Source organism: Lactuca virosa, chromosome 8 (assembly GCF_052849685.1).
Source record: "Lactuca virosa cultivar CGN04683 chromosome 8, Lactuca_virosa_CGN04683_v6, whole genome shotgun sequence".
Classification (NCBI taxonomy): domain Eukaryota; kingdom Viridiplantae; phylum Streptophyta; class Magnoliopsida; order Asterales; family Asteraceae; genus Lactuca; species Lactuca virosa.
Window position 1 is genome coordinate 160,499,690 of NC_136433.1, and position 17,444 is coordinate 160,517,133.

The 17,444-nt window shown below is 34.9% G+C and overlaps 2 protein-coding genes across 2 annotated transcripts; both read left to right on the plus strand.

Annotated features, from left to right (window-relative positions):
- Window positions 1-2,370: 2,370 nt before the first annotated feature.
- On the plus strand, window positions 2,371-4,474 carry LOC145128355 (heptahelical transmembrane protein 1-like). The gene is made up of 3 exons (XM_079063156.1): window positions 2,371-2,741; window positions 3,517-3,609; window positions 3,716-4,474. The coding sequence occupies exons 1-3, from the start codon at window positions 2,542-2,544 to the stop codon at window positions 4,359-4,361; spliced, it is 939 nt and encodes a 312-aa protein (XP_078919282.1). The 5' UTR covers window positions 2,371-2,541; the 3' UTR covers window positions 4,362-4,474.
- A 3,636-nt stretch (window positions 4,475-8,110) lies between these two features.
- On the plus strand, window positions 8,111-9,042 carry LOC145131010 (uncharacterized). The gene is made up of 3 exons (XM_079065750.1): window positions 8,111-8,345; window positions 8,428-8,488; window positions 8,595-9,042. The coding sequence occupies exons 1-3, from the start codon at window positions 8,111-8,113 to the stop codon at window positions 9,040-9,042; spliced, it is 744 nt and encodes a 247-aa protein (XP_078921876.1).
- The last annotated feature ends 8,402 nt before the right edge of the window (window positions 9,043-17,444 follow it).

Here is a 17,444-nt window from a genome sequence, read left to right on the forward strand (position 1 = left end):
AATTTGAAACGGATATATATGTAATTTTAAAATTTACAAGAATATGTAGTAATATTAAAAATTTATAAGGATATAAACGAATTTTTTCCAAAAATAAAAACTAAAATCTTCGAAAAGCTAAGATTGTATTTGGTTGTGGAAAATTTTATAGTTTTTCAAAAAAGGTGAAAATCTTGAACGTGCGTTTGGTTTGATAACTTTTCCAAGATAATTATGGAAAACAAAAATTTTCCGTTTTCCAAAATTACGAACTTAAAAAACTGATAATTATTGTTTTCCATATTTTTCTATTTTCAATTTTTTTCCCTAAAATATATAAACACACACCCCCAATCCTCACCCACATACCATGCCTCCGCTCCCACCCCACCCCCACCACATACCCCACACATACATTACCTACCCCACTCATACCCATCGACTACTACCCATCCAATCCTTATGTACCTAACACTACCATCTACCTACACCCACCACCTTATCCATCGACCCTCACCCACCACTTATCCCTACGCTTACCTTCACCCCATCCCATCGACACCCAATCGTCACCCCTACCCCACCTACCACACTACCCACCCCTAACCCACCCACTCCATTACCCACTCACCCACACCTTGGCTATGCTACACCTACACACCCGCCCCCAACCTACCTGGGCCCACCCCACCCTACCCTATCTACCTAACCATTCCCTTATTAAAAAAAACAATGGAAAATGACAACTGAAAAGTTTTAATAAAATGCGTTTTCTAAAATTTTCAATGAAATCTGAAAATAAAAACTCATCTTCGTTGTAAACTTTTCCAAGAAAACTGAAAATTGTTTTTTCCAAAACCAAACACAATCTGGGATTCAAACATATACCATTGGATTTCTATTAATATAGTTCAATACATATCGATGGAAGGCAAACGGGTAACAAGTTGCGCCGCTAGCCCTTTCTGGATGGCAAAACTAATTCTTTTGAAAACAACATCTGTGGATCTAGGAGATATGACATTAGAATGCATGACCCGTTGGACTCTGTTGAGGAGCTCCACTGTCTCTGGTGCGAGAAAACCAAATGTATCAAATGCAAAAGGCATAAACACATGTTGATTTTCTATACATGCATTCTCGTGCTTTGCCACTTTACACACATCGACTTTCAAAGCGGCATGCCCTGCTGTAAAACCCCCGCTCCTCAAACCGACGAGTGGAGAGACCCCAGTAAGATCCACACACGCGTGCTTCCCTCCTACCCATCCAAAGACCAAAATGTCAGCCGGTCTAAGTGTGGATCTTCCATCCCGCGGGTCCGTCAAAAAGTTCACTGGCGCTTCTTTCTTCGCAGAAATACCAGCACGCCGACAAGCATCAAAGAGAACATCTCTAACCACATCATGTCTGTACTTGAAACCAGGGAGCTCCCTACAATGAACCTCATGTTCCCCAAAGGTATCCAAACATGCGGCAAACTGGGCATATCTCGTCAATTGGGAATAGAGGAATCATGAGGCGATAACGAAGGATAGTTCGGTACTCCACAGGAGACATATGCTGGCCAATGCCATCAATAGGGATAGTTAGCAGAAAATCCTGAACATGAGGTGCCCGAAGACACTCAAAGACTGCTTTCTGTCTAACAGACATGTCGAGTCGACTTCCATATCTTTGACGATTTTGCTAAAAAGGGCACACACCAATGCTTTTTGGGATTTAGGGGGGGGGTGTCCTTATTAGTGAAACCGCTACAGTCGAATCCCGGAATCGTATCGCGAAGACGAGTCATGACACATAGGTAATCAAAGTCTATACCACATATGCCACTGTCACGTAAGATGTGGTCTTGTAATGCCCAAGACTGGGCCATCGAGGCTACAAATGCGTAAGAGGAAACCTCGTATGCCGAGTACAAACCCAAACCACCGAAACAAATAGGTAAGGAAGCCAAACGCCACTGAAAGTCTCCAAAGAAGGGGCCTCCACATACCACTATATCCTCGATAGACCTGCACAATCATTTGTCAAAGAACAAAGCTGCCTCATCTATATGCACCGACTGACATGTCCTTAAACCAAAGAAAATTTTTGCAATGCCCATACATGATCGAAGTAGTTGTTGGATTCATATCATTTTAATTAAAATAAAAACTAAAAATTCATTCTGTAAAACGAAACGTTTATTTTTAAGCTTTTTCTTAAAGGCTAAAAGGTTAAATCAAAAGCTACATTCCAAAAACGCCAAACTTATATCCTTGATTAACTTTCAAAAGCATAGAGCTACTTTCACAAAATAATTTACACAAATAAAATCCATACCACTTTGTTAGGTATGACTCTTAACGATTATAAGTTGTTATAAACAAGTTTCAATTTATAATTATAAATAAATAGAACTTCATAAGATATACAACATACATAGTTGGTGTGTACATTTATTTTGGAGGGAGGCTCGCAAAATATCTTAAATTTGATACTTTGATTCCCCATTTTTGGAGCTCGCAAATCACACTATACATGAGAAAGTGAAGAAGGGGGAAAAGTGAAAAGCGAGACATGGATGAAACAGAGTTTCTGAACTCAAGCCCGACAGAGAAGAAGGAGAGGAACAAGTTTCCATTGCTGAGGTATGAAGAACTGCCGGAATATATGAAGGATAATGAGTACATCTTGAATTACTACAGAGCTGAATGGTCTCTTAAACACGCCTTCGTTTCCTTGTTCTTATGCCACAATGAATCTCTTAATATATGGACGTAAGTGCTCTCATCTTCTCACTCTCTCGATCTGACATTTTTCCTTTTCAATTTTCTCCATTAATTAGGGAAATAGTTCGTAATTCTGTCTTTTCTCGTTGTCATGATATGATTCGACATATACATGTTACAATCATTCCGTAGTTTTGTTCGAATATTGCCGCTGATTTTAGGAAAAAACGTCCTGATTTTCTCTTTCATCGATAGATGATCCCTAGATATGTTACGTTATCTTCGAGTTTTACTATTAATTTTAGGGGAAAAGTTCGTAATCTCTTCTCGAACGCGTGTGTGGATCGATCTAAATTCTCAGGTTACGATTTTAAAGGATAAGTTGATTCTCTCCCTCGATTTCATCAAAGCGTGTATACTGTATATTAGTATATATCATCAAGATCATGAAAAATTCCCATACGATTTCATTGTTTTTTTTTGGATGAATTATCTTAAAACTATCTATAACCTGTATTCATCAGAATGTGTACATACAATCGGATCATGTGAGATTTTCCCAGAATTATATTATCTCTAGAAGGAATAAAAAATCAACAAAATTTGGGGTAAGGTTGGTGCAAGCTGCAACACCCACCTATATTCAACCTGTCAATTTTCATTTCAAGTTTCGATTTAATGTTTTAGAATTAAAAACCAATATTTAAATCGTTGTAACATTATCTATACAGATAATAGTATGTTCTATGTTTTTTTTACCCTATAGGATACAACCCACACATTTTTTTATTGATAATAACTACATTGAATTTTGTATATGCAGTCACGTGATTGGATTTGTTGCGTTTTTGGTACTCACAGTTGCAAACTTGACAGAATTTTATCAAGTGGCCGACTTCATTAACCTTTCCAAATGGTACTTACTAATTATTATTCGGCTTAAATACATATCATAATTTCAAGATATTTATTCCCAAATAAAAGTTGTATTGTTTTTATTATAATATATATTTTTTTTCTAGGGTTTTTCCTTCGGATACGGGTACACCACCACCGCTAATAGACACACCACGTTGGCCATTATTTGTCTTTTTATGTGGTTCAATGTTTTGCTTCGTATCAAGTAGCTTATGCCACCTGTTCTCTTGTCACTCGCAACACCTAAACTGTCTACTGAGTCAGTTAGACTACATCGGAATAGCAGTTATGATCATCACCTCATTTTTCCCTCCAATATATTACCTCTTTGAATGCGACACCATATGGCAATATGTTTACCTTACAACAATATCCATACTCGGTGTTTTAGCAGTCATTATACTCCTTTCCCCTAAACGAACACGTGGGAAATACCGATTCATTCGGACAATAATTTTTGTGGCAATGGGTCTTTTCGGGGTAATCCCTATGATCCATGCTACCATTGTTAATTGGAACGTGCCTCAGAGGAATACGACTTTAGGTTTTGAATCTGCTATGGCTTTTTCGTATCTGATAGGGGCCATGTTTTATGCTACTCGGGTACCTGAGAAGTGGAAGCCTGGTTGGTTTGATTTGGTTGGACATAGTCACCAAATATTTCATGTTTTTGTCGTGATGGGTGCATTGGCACATTATATTGTTGTAATTATATTGTATGAGTATCGTCGACGTAACGGTTGTAACTGATTTTAAATATTTGTATTATGCAAAATTTCGTTATAGCTCCTGTTAGACACAAATTATATTTTTATATTATTGTATAATCATAAAGCAATCAAAAATCAAGACATTAATGTTTATTTTGTTTGTATTGTTTTACTTTAATATCCTTACAGTCATTTGTGTAAATTGGTTGAAATGTTGAAATCATTTTTAAATTTAAATAGGGATTGAGATTGAGATTGAGATTGAGATTGGGATTGGGATTGAAATTGGGGTTGAGATTGGAATTGAGTTGGAAAGAAATTTGAATTTTTAAAACAATGGCCCTTTCTCTCTCCTCGACTTCTTGTTGCCGAGTCCACGTCACCCGAGCCACTTTGTTAAGCCTAAGCAAAAGGTTTAGGTTGATTGATCACATACAATACTTTTAAGAATCAATCCTTTTTGAGCAGTACAACCACCATTTGCAAGTATCTACATATCAACAACATTGAACAAAACAAATATACTTTTTAAAGAAGTATTCTTGTTTAGATAAAATTCCTATGAAGGTGGTTCACCATGTGGTAAATATACAAAGACATTTTTGTCTTGTTTTACAAGTGATGTTATGTTACCTTATTATAGCCATCCTAACTGAAACCTTAAGGATTTGAACTTGATCTCATGTGGGGATGAGTTTACTAAATATTATCAAGTGGGCTACCAAGTGATAGTTAGTAGTAAAGTCAAATTCGTTGACTATAAAACAAATTAAGATATTCATTTTCTCAAAAAGAATTTCTTTTTGTTTGACGGGTGACCAACGAGCGTTGACAAATATGATCCATTAAATAACTTGTGATAACATATAAAGAACAACATCTATATATAAATCCGCTTACATCCTTTTCATCATATATATAGATAACAATACCAGCCTCAGGATATCGAAAATATTTGAAAGATAACAAAGTCTAACTATTTGCCAAATATAACTTTCTGACCATCAAAATAACAACCCATAATGGTTTATACTATATGATTGCAGAGTGAAGAAACGACTCTGCATATTGAATAAATACTTTCTGCTACAAAAATTATATCGTGAATATCTCATTTTATGAATTCAAGAAATATCATCAATATCTTATTTTATGAATTTGTTATCGAGAAAACCTAATTTATGAAAGATGAAGCAACAAGATTGAACAAAAATATGCTTTCAAAAAGATAAAATCACATGCTATACATAAAAAGATCTCAATAATTTATGGAAAATAGAATTTCATGAAGTATTTATGGAACCTAAATAGTAAAAGTTTCATACTATGTGAAGAGATCGTTTAGGTAAAAGATGTTTCTTTTTTTAAGGAGTTGAGGGTTTAAGTTGGATGATTATGAGTAGATTTAAAAGGTAGGTGTTAACTGTTAAAAATAAATAAAGAAAAATGACAAAAATAGCCAAAAATACTAATTACTTTGTGGAAAATAGCCAAAAAAAAATTGAAATTGCAAAAATGGCCACAAAAATCGCAGATGGGAATGGTTCATCTGCGATTTACACATTTCATCTGCGAATGTACAAGTGGCTAAAGCACAAGTGTGCTTTAGCCACTTGTACATTCGCAGGTGGATTATTTTTTATAATTTTTTTTTTCTATATATATAGGGCAGGGAAGGCTTAAATCGCAGATGGACACAGTCCATCTGCGATTTCCTCTGTATTCCATCTGCGATTTTACGAAAAAAAAAATTAATTTTTTTTTATTTTGACTATGAAATCAATTGGTTTGACTACGAAATAATCTTACTATATATAAACTTTTGTAGAAAATTATCAGTTTAGTTGTTATTTGTTTAGGAAATTTCTCTAAAATCTCTCTAAAAAAATGATTGAATATTTGGTTTGTCTTGTAATCGGTGGGAGATGACAAGTTATTGAAACAAATCTGGAATACGTATGTCCACATGGAGGTATTTCTGAATTCGCTTTGATATTTTCTGAGTATATTAGTTATAGTGATTTTGTATCTTTGGTGAGAAGCAAAGTTGGTTTGTTAGACAAATATAGAATTACTCTTTGTTTCCATCATCCTGAATTGAATTATTATATAGCTATAGTTGAAGACATGGATGTTAGAATGTTGATAAATGTAATCAAATGTAGTGGAGGAAGGGCTGTCAAAGTGTTTGTGGTGGTTGATGATGGAGATGAGGTTAATGAGGCTGGTCACAGTGGAAATCAGCCGGTTGGTAATTTATGCAGTTATAAAGGGAGCAACAATCCGATAGGTACTTTCAATACTCTTAGTGTACCTCAGTTTCACAGTGTTGCTGAAAATGTTAATGTTAGTTATTCACCTATTCACTATGTGGATCCTGAGAATTACAAGTATGTTGGTGATAATGATGTTGGTACATATCTTAATGATGTGGGTGGTCGTTGTGATGATGTTGCCGAACAAGAAGTTAAAGTTATGAATAGGCGTGTAGTAGATAAAAGTAAAAAGAAAAAAATTCGAGTCAAAAAAATGAAAAAAAGCATGTTTATGGGGATTATGTTGATGTTGCTGATGTACGTTTAGATATAACCGACTTACAAAGCAATTCAGATAGAGATGAGTTGGGCGATGAAGTTAAGCTAAGTTTCCCGATAACCTTTTTTACGGTATGCCCCCTGTACCATCATGCCCAGTTGATATTAATGAAGATATCCCAACACAGATGGTAGACATGAATCTTCAAAAGATTGAATGTAAGAGTATATTTAAGAACAAAGAACTTTTAAAGCGGTGTATTGGTAAAAAAATGTCTTCGAGAAGGTTTTCAGACGAGGACAAGTAGATCCACCAAATCAAGGTATGAGGCTGTGTGTGTTTCGAAAAATTGTTCGTGGTTACTAAGAGCAAAAGCAATTAAAAATTCTGATGGACTTTTCCAAGTGAATAAATTTGTTGATGTACACACATGTTCTTCAACAATTTTGCAACCTAATCATCGACAAGCAAACAAATATGTTTTGGGTGAATATATTGCTGATGTTTTGGCTGAAGATTATAGTAGAGTTTATCGGGGAAAAGATATTATTAATGATATGAATGCTCAATTGAATATCAATATCTCATACCATCAGGCATGACGTGTGAAGAAATATGCATTGTTGTTGTTAAGGGGTACGAAAGATGATTCTTTTACCAAACTTCCGGCTTATTGTCACAATTTGGTCAAACATAATCCGGGTACGGTGACACATATTAAAACATATGGTGATGATCGCTTTGAGTTTTTGTACGTCGCACTTGGTTGCTCGGTTAGTATTATAATATTTTATTAATTTTTTTCATTTTTATTTTGGTGTATTTGAATAGATATACAATGTATTGTAGGTACGCGCTTTTGTCAAATTTTGTAAACCGACCCTAGTAGTAAATGGAGCTCACCTAAAGGGCGAGTTCAAAGGTACCATGTTACTTGCAGTTACTAAGGACGGACAAAACCAAATATTACCGGTTGCATATGGTATATGCAAAAATGAGTGTACCGATTCTTGGACATGGTTTTTTCAAAAACTACGTGATTGCATAGACAATATGCAGGAGCTTACAATTATATATGATATGTCTCCATCTATAGCAACATCCGTTGCCAACATTTTTCCTCACGCTCATCACATAATATGTGGTGTCAATTTGTATTTCAACATAGTATCTAGATTCAGGAAGAGTAACACAGTTAAAGGAATTTTTTAGGAGGATTGTAGGGCGTACATAGTTGATGCTTTTGACGCTGCCATGGATGTTATGAAAAAGACAAAAGAACCAGTATGGGAGTACTTAAAAAGTATAAATCCAGAAACTTGGTCAAGGGAACATTTTAAAGGGAACCGATACAATCTTATGTCCTCCAACAGTGCGGAGTCTATAAATGCATTATCTAGACACGTACGTAAGGTGCCGATACTTATGTTGATCGATTTTTTTCGTGCAACAATGCAACAGTGGTGGTTTCAAAGACGTAACTTTGCAGGTATTAAGTTAATTTTTAATATTAATGTTTTATTAATTTAATGTTATTGATCTTAACTTCTTCATTTTGCCTGTTTTTTTAGCGGAAGCAACAACAATACTTACCCCTTGGGCCGATGATATTGTAAAAGAAAACAAAAAAAAGTTTTAGTAAGTGGGATGTTCGCATGATCTCAAATATGAAATGCGAGGTCAAAAAGGGGGCACAAAACGTGATTGTTGATTTCCAACATATAACATGTACATGTAGGCATTGGCAACTTGATGGGATACCTTGTGGTCATGTCATAAGATGTTTAACAGTGAACAATTACCAAGACTGCTCGAGGTATGCATTAAATGCTTACTTTACCGAAACACTAAGGAAAACGTATGAGGAATCAATAAACCCTTTGCCAAAGCCATCCGAATGGGATATCCCCGATGATTTGATGATTGTTAAGCCACCTATATTGGATAAACGTCAACCAGGCAGGCCAAGAAACACATACCGCATTCCATCCCAAGGCGAGAGTCCAATTAGAAAAGAGTGTTCTACATGTGGTCAACTAGGACACACGAGAAACAATTGTACTGGAAGGGCGTCCGGTAGTGGAGCACGTCGCACAATTTCTACTGCAGAAATGACATTTAATATTGGTGGTTCAGCGAGTTGCTCACAAACCTATGACGCTGATTTTGATATAAAACAACCTTGAAATGAAGAGTTGTTAACTTATTATGTATTGTAATTTTTTTTTATTAAATCTTACAAGACATTGCTATGCTTTCATATTTTAGTTTAGTTTGTAGATTATAACAATTAATGAAGCTTTTATATTATAAAATTTAGTTTGCAGATTATAACAATTACAAGATGTTACTTAAAAAAAACAACAAACGATCCTTTTGCAACCAAAGGTGTATCATGATAATATTACAACAATTTTGTAACTAGTTTTTAAACTCAGGGAACTGCAATGGGTACTTCTCTTTCTCCATTGTTATATAGTCATCCCTAATTCTCATTTTGTCTTCCAAACGATCCTTTTGCACCATAATGTGTATCAACTGCTCGTCCTTCTCAGCAAGCCATTTTTTAGTTGTTTTGATTGCCTTCTTAGTCTTTTTTATGCATTCTTCATGCTATTTGATTTTGTTTTTATTGAGGTCTATCCATTCTTGAGCTTGTTTGCATTTCGATGCAATATCATTACCACGTTGAGTGAGAAGTCGGGATGACTCTTTGTCCTCTTCTTGTTGTTCTTCAGCCTTCTTCAATTCTTCAAAAATTTCATCTGACATATATGGCCCGGCTGAAGAGGGTGTAAAAAAAGGGTCGACGGAATCACAGTAGTAACAATCTACTTCGTTGCATGAGCAAACTTCGAATTTGTGTGAGGAACTCATAATAAAGTCGACATTATAAAAAACTGGTGCTATAAGTGGTATTTATACATACTAGTCTAAATGCTACCATTTCGTAGTAAGAGTTCTAATTCATAGTCCAACTTTGAAATGACTAGATATTAATGACAAGTCACTATAGTAACCTGCAAATCGTAGTCAAACTCTGAAGGGACAAGACGTAGATGACTGTTTGACATGATAAGTCACTGCAGTAACCTGCAAATTGTAGTCAAACTCTTAAGTGACAAGACATAAATGACTGTTTGACATGATAAGTCACTACAGAAACCTGCAAATCATAGTCCAAATGCAACTATTTCGTAGTCAAAGTTGTAATTCATAGTCCTGTATTTATTAATATAAATAGATGTTTAAGATCTAAAAACCAAACACCCAAATCACCTAAACGAAATGAACTCCCATATTTAGAAATGTCGTCAAATGCAGCAAGTTCTTCGAATGAAGTACCTGGTTCCAATTCTGAAAGGCCATGGACGACAAACGAGGTGTTGGTTCTTACACGATGCTGGCTAAGTGTTAAGGATGGTGTATCATTACTTGCTTCCCCGCATTGCCTAGTAGGTGATGTATGGACTCGCATAACAGCTTTGTTCAACCATGAGATGGGAGAAGGACAACAACGAGAACAATCAGATGTTGTTACTAAATGGATGGATGTAAAGGAAGAAGTGACATGGTTCAATCGAGCGTGTAATTATGCGAAAAGTACCAAACTTCGTTGTCGGGATGAAGAAGAGTTCTTGGAAGTTGTTACAGATTTTTACATCTGTGAGCGTGACGACAGAGACTTCGAATATGAGGAAGTTTGGAAGGTTGTTAAAAATAATCAGTATTTCATGTAGACCTCTCTAATTTCCGTTAATAATAACCCATGGACTTGTTTTTTATTTTAATGCTTTGTTTGTAGTATTTCGTTGTTTTTCATGTAATTGTTGTAATGTTTGTAATGGTTCATGGAATTCTTGTTAGTAATGTATTCTAATGTATTGTGAAAACTAATGCAATGGGCATTTATTAATTAAAATTAAACATAGAAGATGCATCCAATACATATGTAATACATGAAAATAACCTAGTACCCACCTAATAAACTGAAATAGATTTTAAATAAACGGGATATATTTCAAAATATTCCAAGGGGCTTCAAACTGGAATTCCAAACCGTCACTTAATGACTTGTATTCCCCCTTAGCAGCTACCAAGATGACCTCCTCAGTAGCATTTAAACGGGTGTCGTCAATTTTGGTATAAACATCGTTGAATAATAGAACTTCGATTTTCATTTCATACCATATTGCAAAGATGTCTAGTTCGTCACGATCGTTTCTTGTAGTCATTCGGTTTTCAGCGTTGAAAATATTGGTTAAACGACTCCAAAACATTGGATCGTTCAACTTGCTGGTCTCGTACACATGAATATAAGCACGTGTAAGAACCAAGAACTCGTCATTGCTCCATGGTATAGAACTCATTTTGATTGAAACAAAGAGAGTAAAATCTCAAAAATAATATATGAACAGCTGTAACATCGTTTAGTAAACTATTTATTTAACTTAATGTCAATTTATAGTAGTTTATACACAATATCGCAGTCCAATCTTCTAATATGTCTGCAATTCATAGTCAAACTTAATTGACGAACGCAGTGTACTAAGTGAGAACACAACAGATCACTGTTCGAGTTGATAAGTCATTCCGTCGAATAACAACACAATACACTGCTACTTGAGTTGACAAGCCATTGCACCGGGAAAATAAGGAGTCGCTATAAATAGTTGTTAATATCTATTTTAATTGTATCGCATTACTTCTCCCCTTGCAATTATGGACTCACCTGTACCACATATATGGAGGAACGAGGAGGAGGTCGCTTTGGTTCAAGCTTGGATTGTAACTGTAGAGGAGGATTTTCCACCGGGTCCCCCACAAGTTCGTGCTGGATCATTTTGGTCTCGTGTCTGTCATTTGTTTCACCATTTAATGGGGCGTACTCAATATCGAAGAAGAAGATATGTCAAAGCGAAGTTTTTGGATTTGAAAATAAAGGTGAAACAATTTCAACGTATTTATAACGAGTTGGATAATGAACATGCAAATATGGATGAAGACATTCTGCGACAGGTGGCTTTGGAACTATACCGTTTTGAATATGATAGTAGCGAGTTTACCCACGCAGATGCATGGAATCTTTTAAAGAATGTCCCTCATTTTTAATATGCATGTTGGTTAAGGTAATTGTTTTTCGTTAGTTAAGTTGCTTGTTGTTGTACGTGTGTTTTGTGACTAGTTAATAAATGTCCCTTACTTTTAATGTATGTTGTTTCCTCAATCGCAATTAAAAAAGAATTAACAAAACAGGTACATAAATAACTAATACATAATACGACATAAAATGCAAACGGGGTACATGAATAAGTAATACATAATACGACATAAAATGTAAACGGGGTACATGAATAACTAATACATAATACGACATAAAATACAAACGGGGTACATGAATAACTACTTCTTTGAGGGAGGTAACAGGACCACCGTTTCATTTGGTATTTCCCAGTGCACATGTGATGGTATAGAATTCACCAACTCAGATCCAAATGCAAGTCGATACACGAAAGCAGTGAACTTGTAATCAACCATTTCGTGAATGGCTTCAGACGTACGGGTTCTTAGAGATGCTATAGCGTGGCCACATGGTATACCGCTTTTTTGCCATTTCCCACAACTACATACCCTACGTTCAAGTTGTACTTTGCTGGTGGCAAAATTGTCATCGACTTTAAATGTATCCCCATACAAACATCTTGCCATCCAATTATAAGACTTGTTGATACGTTTTTGAACCTTACTCTCAACATAAGGGGTCAACCCACCAGACAACCTCCCTGGAAATTTTGATAATTTTAGAAAAATAATAACACAAGAAAAAAACTAAATATAACAATCTCCCTTACCCGCCACTTCAGCCCGTTCAGCATACTTTGATTGTATCGACGTATTGATTAACTCAATTATCGTTGTTATAGGAAACTTACGTGTGGACGTGGATATAATTTGCAACATTTCAGGGACATCAATCGATTTAACATTGTAACGTACTTTTGGGAAAAATGCTCGTGTCCATTTTGAAATTGCTATATCGTCAAGCCAGAAAATTAGACTCCTAAGCAAGGTGCAGAAAGGTGGTTTCCTACATGCACTTTGCAACCTTTCCAGACACAAGTAACAATCATGAACACTATATGCATTGCATGACTTCCAAAACAACGATTCGACTTCTGTATCGTTATGTCCGACAGACTCACGTATTTTTCGAGCTATATCTTTAGGACAATATCCATGATACGAATCCGGGTAGGCACTCTGAACACCAAAGTCTATTTTATCACATAGGTTGCTTATGAAACCAACCTCTGTATCCTCACATAAACACTCTTTTAACTTCATCATGAACCATCTCCATGATTCTTCAAACTCTAAGGTTCCCAAACCAATTGCTAAGAGTAGGGGTTCATGATTTCCATCCAAAGCCACTGCGAAGTACATTGTTGTCAGATAGCTCCCAAGAAGGGGTAAATAACCCACATATATCAACGGTATCATGCACTTAAGGAAGGTACGAATCTGCATAAAAACCAAACATAAATTAGTGATAAGTAAAGAGTACACGAGATACATTAGCAAGAAATATTAATTAAGTCAATAAAACTAATATGTTATACCACGCAACCTAAAGCCACAAAACAGAATTGAAAGCGGTTGGTATTCGTTTTCTTGATGGTTGTGAAGGTATTAGGATTTGTTCTTTGTAGATTATGCAGGAATATTGGTAGCTGAGAAAAGCTTCTTTCGGTGTAAGTACTCATTTTCACAAGCAATGAAAGTGTATTATAATCATCACACAAATACAATTTTAATTATATACAAATTGGTGTTTCTCTACAGTTCATATTTCATAGTTCAACTTTTTAAATTCGTAGTCAAACCAGTTCATTTCATAGTCAAACATCACTGACCGACAAGACAAGACAATGTACTTGTATGCAGTTCATAGTTCAACTTTTTAAATTCGTAGTCAAACCAGTTCATTTCATAGTCAAATATCACTGACTGACAAGACAACACAATGTACTTGTATGCAGTTCATAGTTTAACTTTTTAAATTCGTAGTCAAACCAGTTCATTTCATAGTCAAAGATACTTGTCTGTAATAAAATTTCTTCTATAAATGGGTGTAATGTAACTCCATTAAATTTATATGTGAAAGTAATTCATATTAGAAAGACTAAAAAAGGCGAATGACATACTGTAATTGCGGAGGTGAACGTATCATTAGGATTTCGGGTACAACTAAAAACCCAGAAAGATTATTTTACTCTTGCCCATATATGGTATCATGTTCTTAACTTCATTCATATTTACACCCTAATCATTATACGGCAACAATTCTTATTGTCAATGTTTAAATTTACAGGGACCAAAATGCGGATTTATCAGTTGGGTTGATGAAGAGAATGACCAATCATCTATCATAATAACTAAAATAACTAACAGTAACAAGCTCTTTCAATCAGAAAATAAGCAGTTAAAGATAGCCTTGGTTTGTAGTTGGGTGTTGTTTTTGGCAATTATTTTTTACAAGTTGTAAGCTTTTTAGTATTGTTTTGATAGTTTTCAGGTTGTTACATCAATAAATTGTTGTATTTGTTGTTATGTTTAGAGCAGTGCACTTGTTACTTTATAACAAATGGTGGTGTCGTTCTTATGTTGTAAGTATTTAAGTTATTACTAGGTCATTAAATCCAACATACAATTACATATACAAATATATAATCCAACTACATAGGACCAAGACTCGACCCCCAATAAATTTTTGCCATCCTTTGGCGAAACTCTAAAGCTGCGTTCATTGGGTCAATAAGTTCACGTATTGGTTGGCCTGAAACTAATTGTTCCATAAACATACAAACAAAAACACTGCAATCTCCCAAATGGCTACTTTGTTGGGGAACATTTGTTTCGAATATGAATTGCATATTCAATGGAATCCTTGGGATGTTCCTCCGGGCCCAATAGTTAATCTTGTCTAAATAATCTGTCACCCGAGCTTCAAATTTGGTAAAGGTTCCATCAGAGTTGAACTTTTCATAAGCCCCTCTACCGAGACTGTCATAAATATGGACTTCCATATTCGCCAATCGTAGTTCCCCAAATAACCAGTGATTAGGGGCTGAATGAATCGGAAATAGGACCTGTATAAGGATAAAAAAGAAATAAATTTTGTTTAGAAATAAGAATACCAAAACATAACGACAATAACGATAATATTTTCAAAAAATAAAATTTAGTTTACCGTATCGACATCCCACCAAGCAACCATGAAGTTGGGGTATTTAGCAATACCAACCATAAACGCCCTCCAATCCTGCCCTTCCTCCAGAGCATGGCAAACAAAAAAATTTGGCGGCATTATTGTATGTCGGTCGCTATCAAAACGTCTCTCCATCAGTAGTCTATACCAAAGGGTGATATGCTGCACAAAATTATGATACTTTTGTTATTAACTAAAAAAGAAAATACTTTTAAAAAAAATAAATTAAGTATTATTTTACCGCTGCCTCCAACCATCCGTCGTGTGTATGCCCAAACAAGGCGCTCCAAAATTCTCTATCTAACACCAAATTAAACAAACGATGATGCACGTCATATGAATGAAATAAATAATTCTGGATCACAACCTGACCGCCTGCTACGTAAGGTTGCAGGCGCAACACAGAGAAGTCGTGAGCAACAGCAAATGTTGGAGGAGGAACGGGGCTTGTTGATTTCATATCAACCTTCCTTTTTGGTATTCTTTTTTGCTTCGGTGTTGTGTGCAGCTAAAACAATATTGAAATGTTTAGATCTCTATCTTTCAAATAATTCACATAAAAAAATTTCTATTATTACGATATAAGTTTTTAAATTAAACGAATACCTCGGTGTACGGAGGGCACAAATACTTTGATGGATCTCGAGCCCTCGGTCTATCGGGTGTAACTTCTTTGCCGTCAAAACCATAAGCATCATAATTATTTACATTTCCCGTAATTTGTATTTCATCTTCCTCCGACACCTAAATTAATAAGCAAAAATCTGTAATTAAAACATGTTTCAATCTACTAAATAAAAATTAAAATAAATGTAAGTATAACAACCTCTTTAGCTTCATTATCATTTACATCAAACACATCATCATCAAATTTGTTCCTACTACAACCCGCATTCTCATTCCTCTCATCCAACTCCTACATTAAAATTAACACATTATAGTTATTAACGAAAGACACATTAAAAATTAATTATTATTATCGTAAATGTAATATCTATAATAACCTTGTCGTCTTCAATATCACAAAAAATATTTTCATTTGTATTATTTTTATTCATCACTTCATCTTTTATAACCTAAATTTGCAAATATAAAATATGAACACAAATATTCATATATGTTAATAAATTAAAAAAATAATGTAGCGTGTAACTAACTCGTTCATCTAATTTTGTTTGGAATACTGCAGGCTCCTCAAAACTGATGTTATTCCATAGATCTTCGTTATTCACTTCTTCAACAAACACCTCTGTAGGTTCTCGGTTCGTAAACACATGTTGCTCCAGTGCATGTAGTCGTTTCAACACCTCCTCTAGGTTGGGTTTTCCACTGCGCCCACCTCTACCATGAGAGCGACCACTAGACGACATACTAGACGAAGATTCGTCTTGTCTCCTAAAATGGTCCCGTACTGGGGATGGAACTGATTTCCGTTCACCATATACATACTCTTGAAATGACATATAATAACAAGATGTCATCTCATCATCACTCGGTGACATTTTATTTCTTGGTGGTTGTCCCTCCTAAAAAATTGAACATATTAAAAATGCATATAAAAGTATAATAATGAATTTTATTAATAATAAAAAAATATTTATAAACCTGTATCTTTGAAAAGATCTTGTTCACATCAACCCATTTCAATTTTTTTGTCCCACTCCATCGTTTCATCCGAGGCATGTCTCTATTTTTTCTCAATACAAATCCACAGGCACGAACAACCGGAAGCATCTCATATATTCATATCTACAATTTTTACAATTATAGTAATAAAAGTTAAAATTAAAATAACTAACATAACAATAAAACTATTTAAATATAAGTAAATTTTTATACCCTAATTGGAGCCGTAAATCCTAAGACGGTGTATTTTAAAGTTTGACGACGCTCAGGAAGTGATAAATATTTATTTATCTTGTTCCATGTATCCTCAAGGTCATCATACGTAAAATCCCATAAATAGCTACCCTAAGCGAAATTAACAAAACAAAATTTTTTTAGTTATAATATAAATTAACATTAATAATATAAAACTTTCAAAGTAAACAAAAAATACCTGTTCCAGAGATCCAAATTCTCAGCAAAAAAAAACCAATATTGTGTCACGCGATCATTTATTTCTTTTCCCAAAAAACATTCACATAAAATGTATATCAAACATACTCTAACTGCATCGGCGTCGTCAACTTCTAAGAATGGTTGATTTAAAATAAAACTTTTCAGGTCACCGATTTTCACCAAACTATTTGTATAGTTCGGAAATAGCCGCTCACGCAATAAACATCTTTTTTACTACTAACTATTTTTTCTGACACC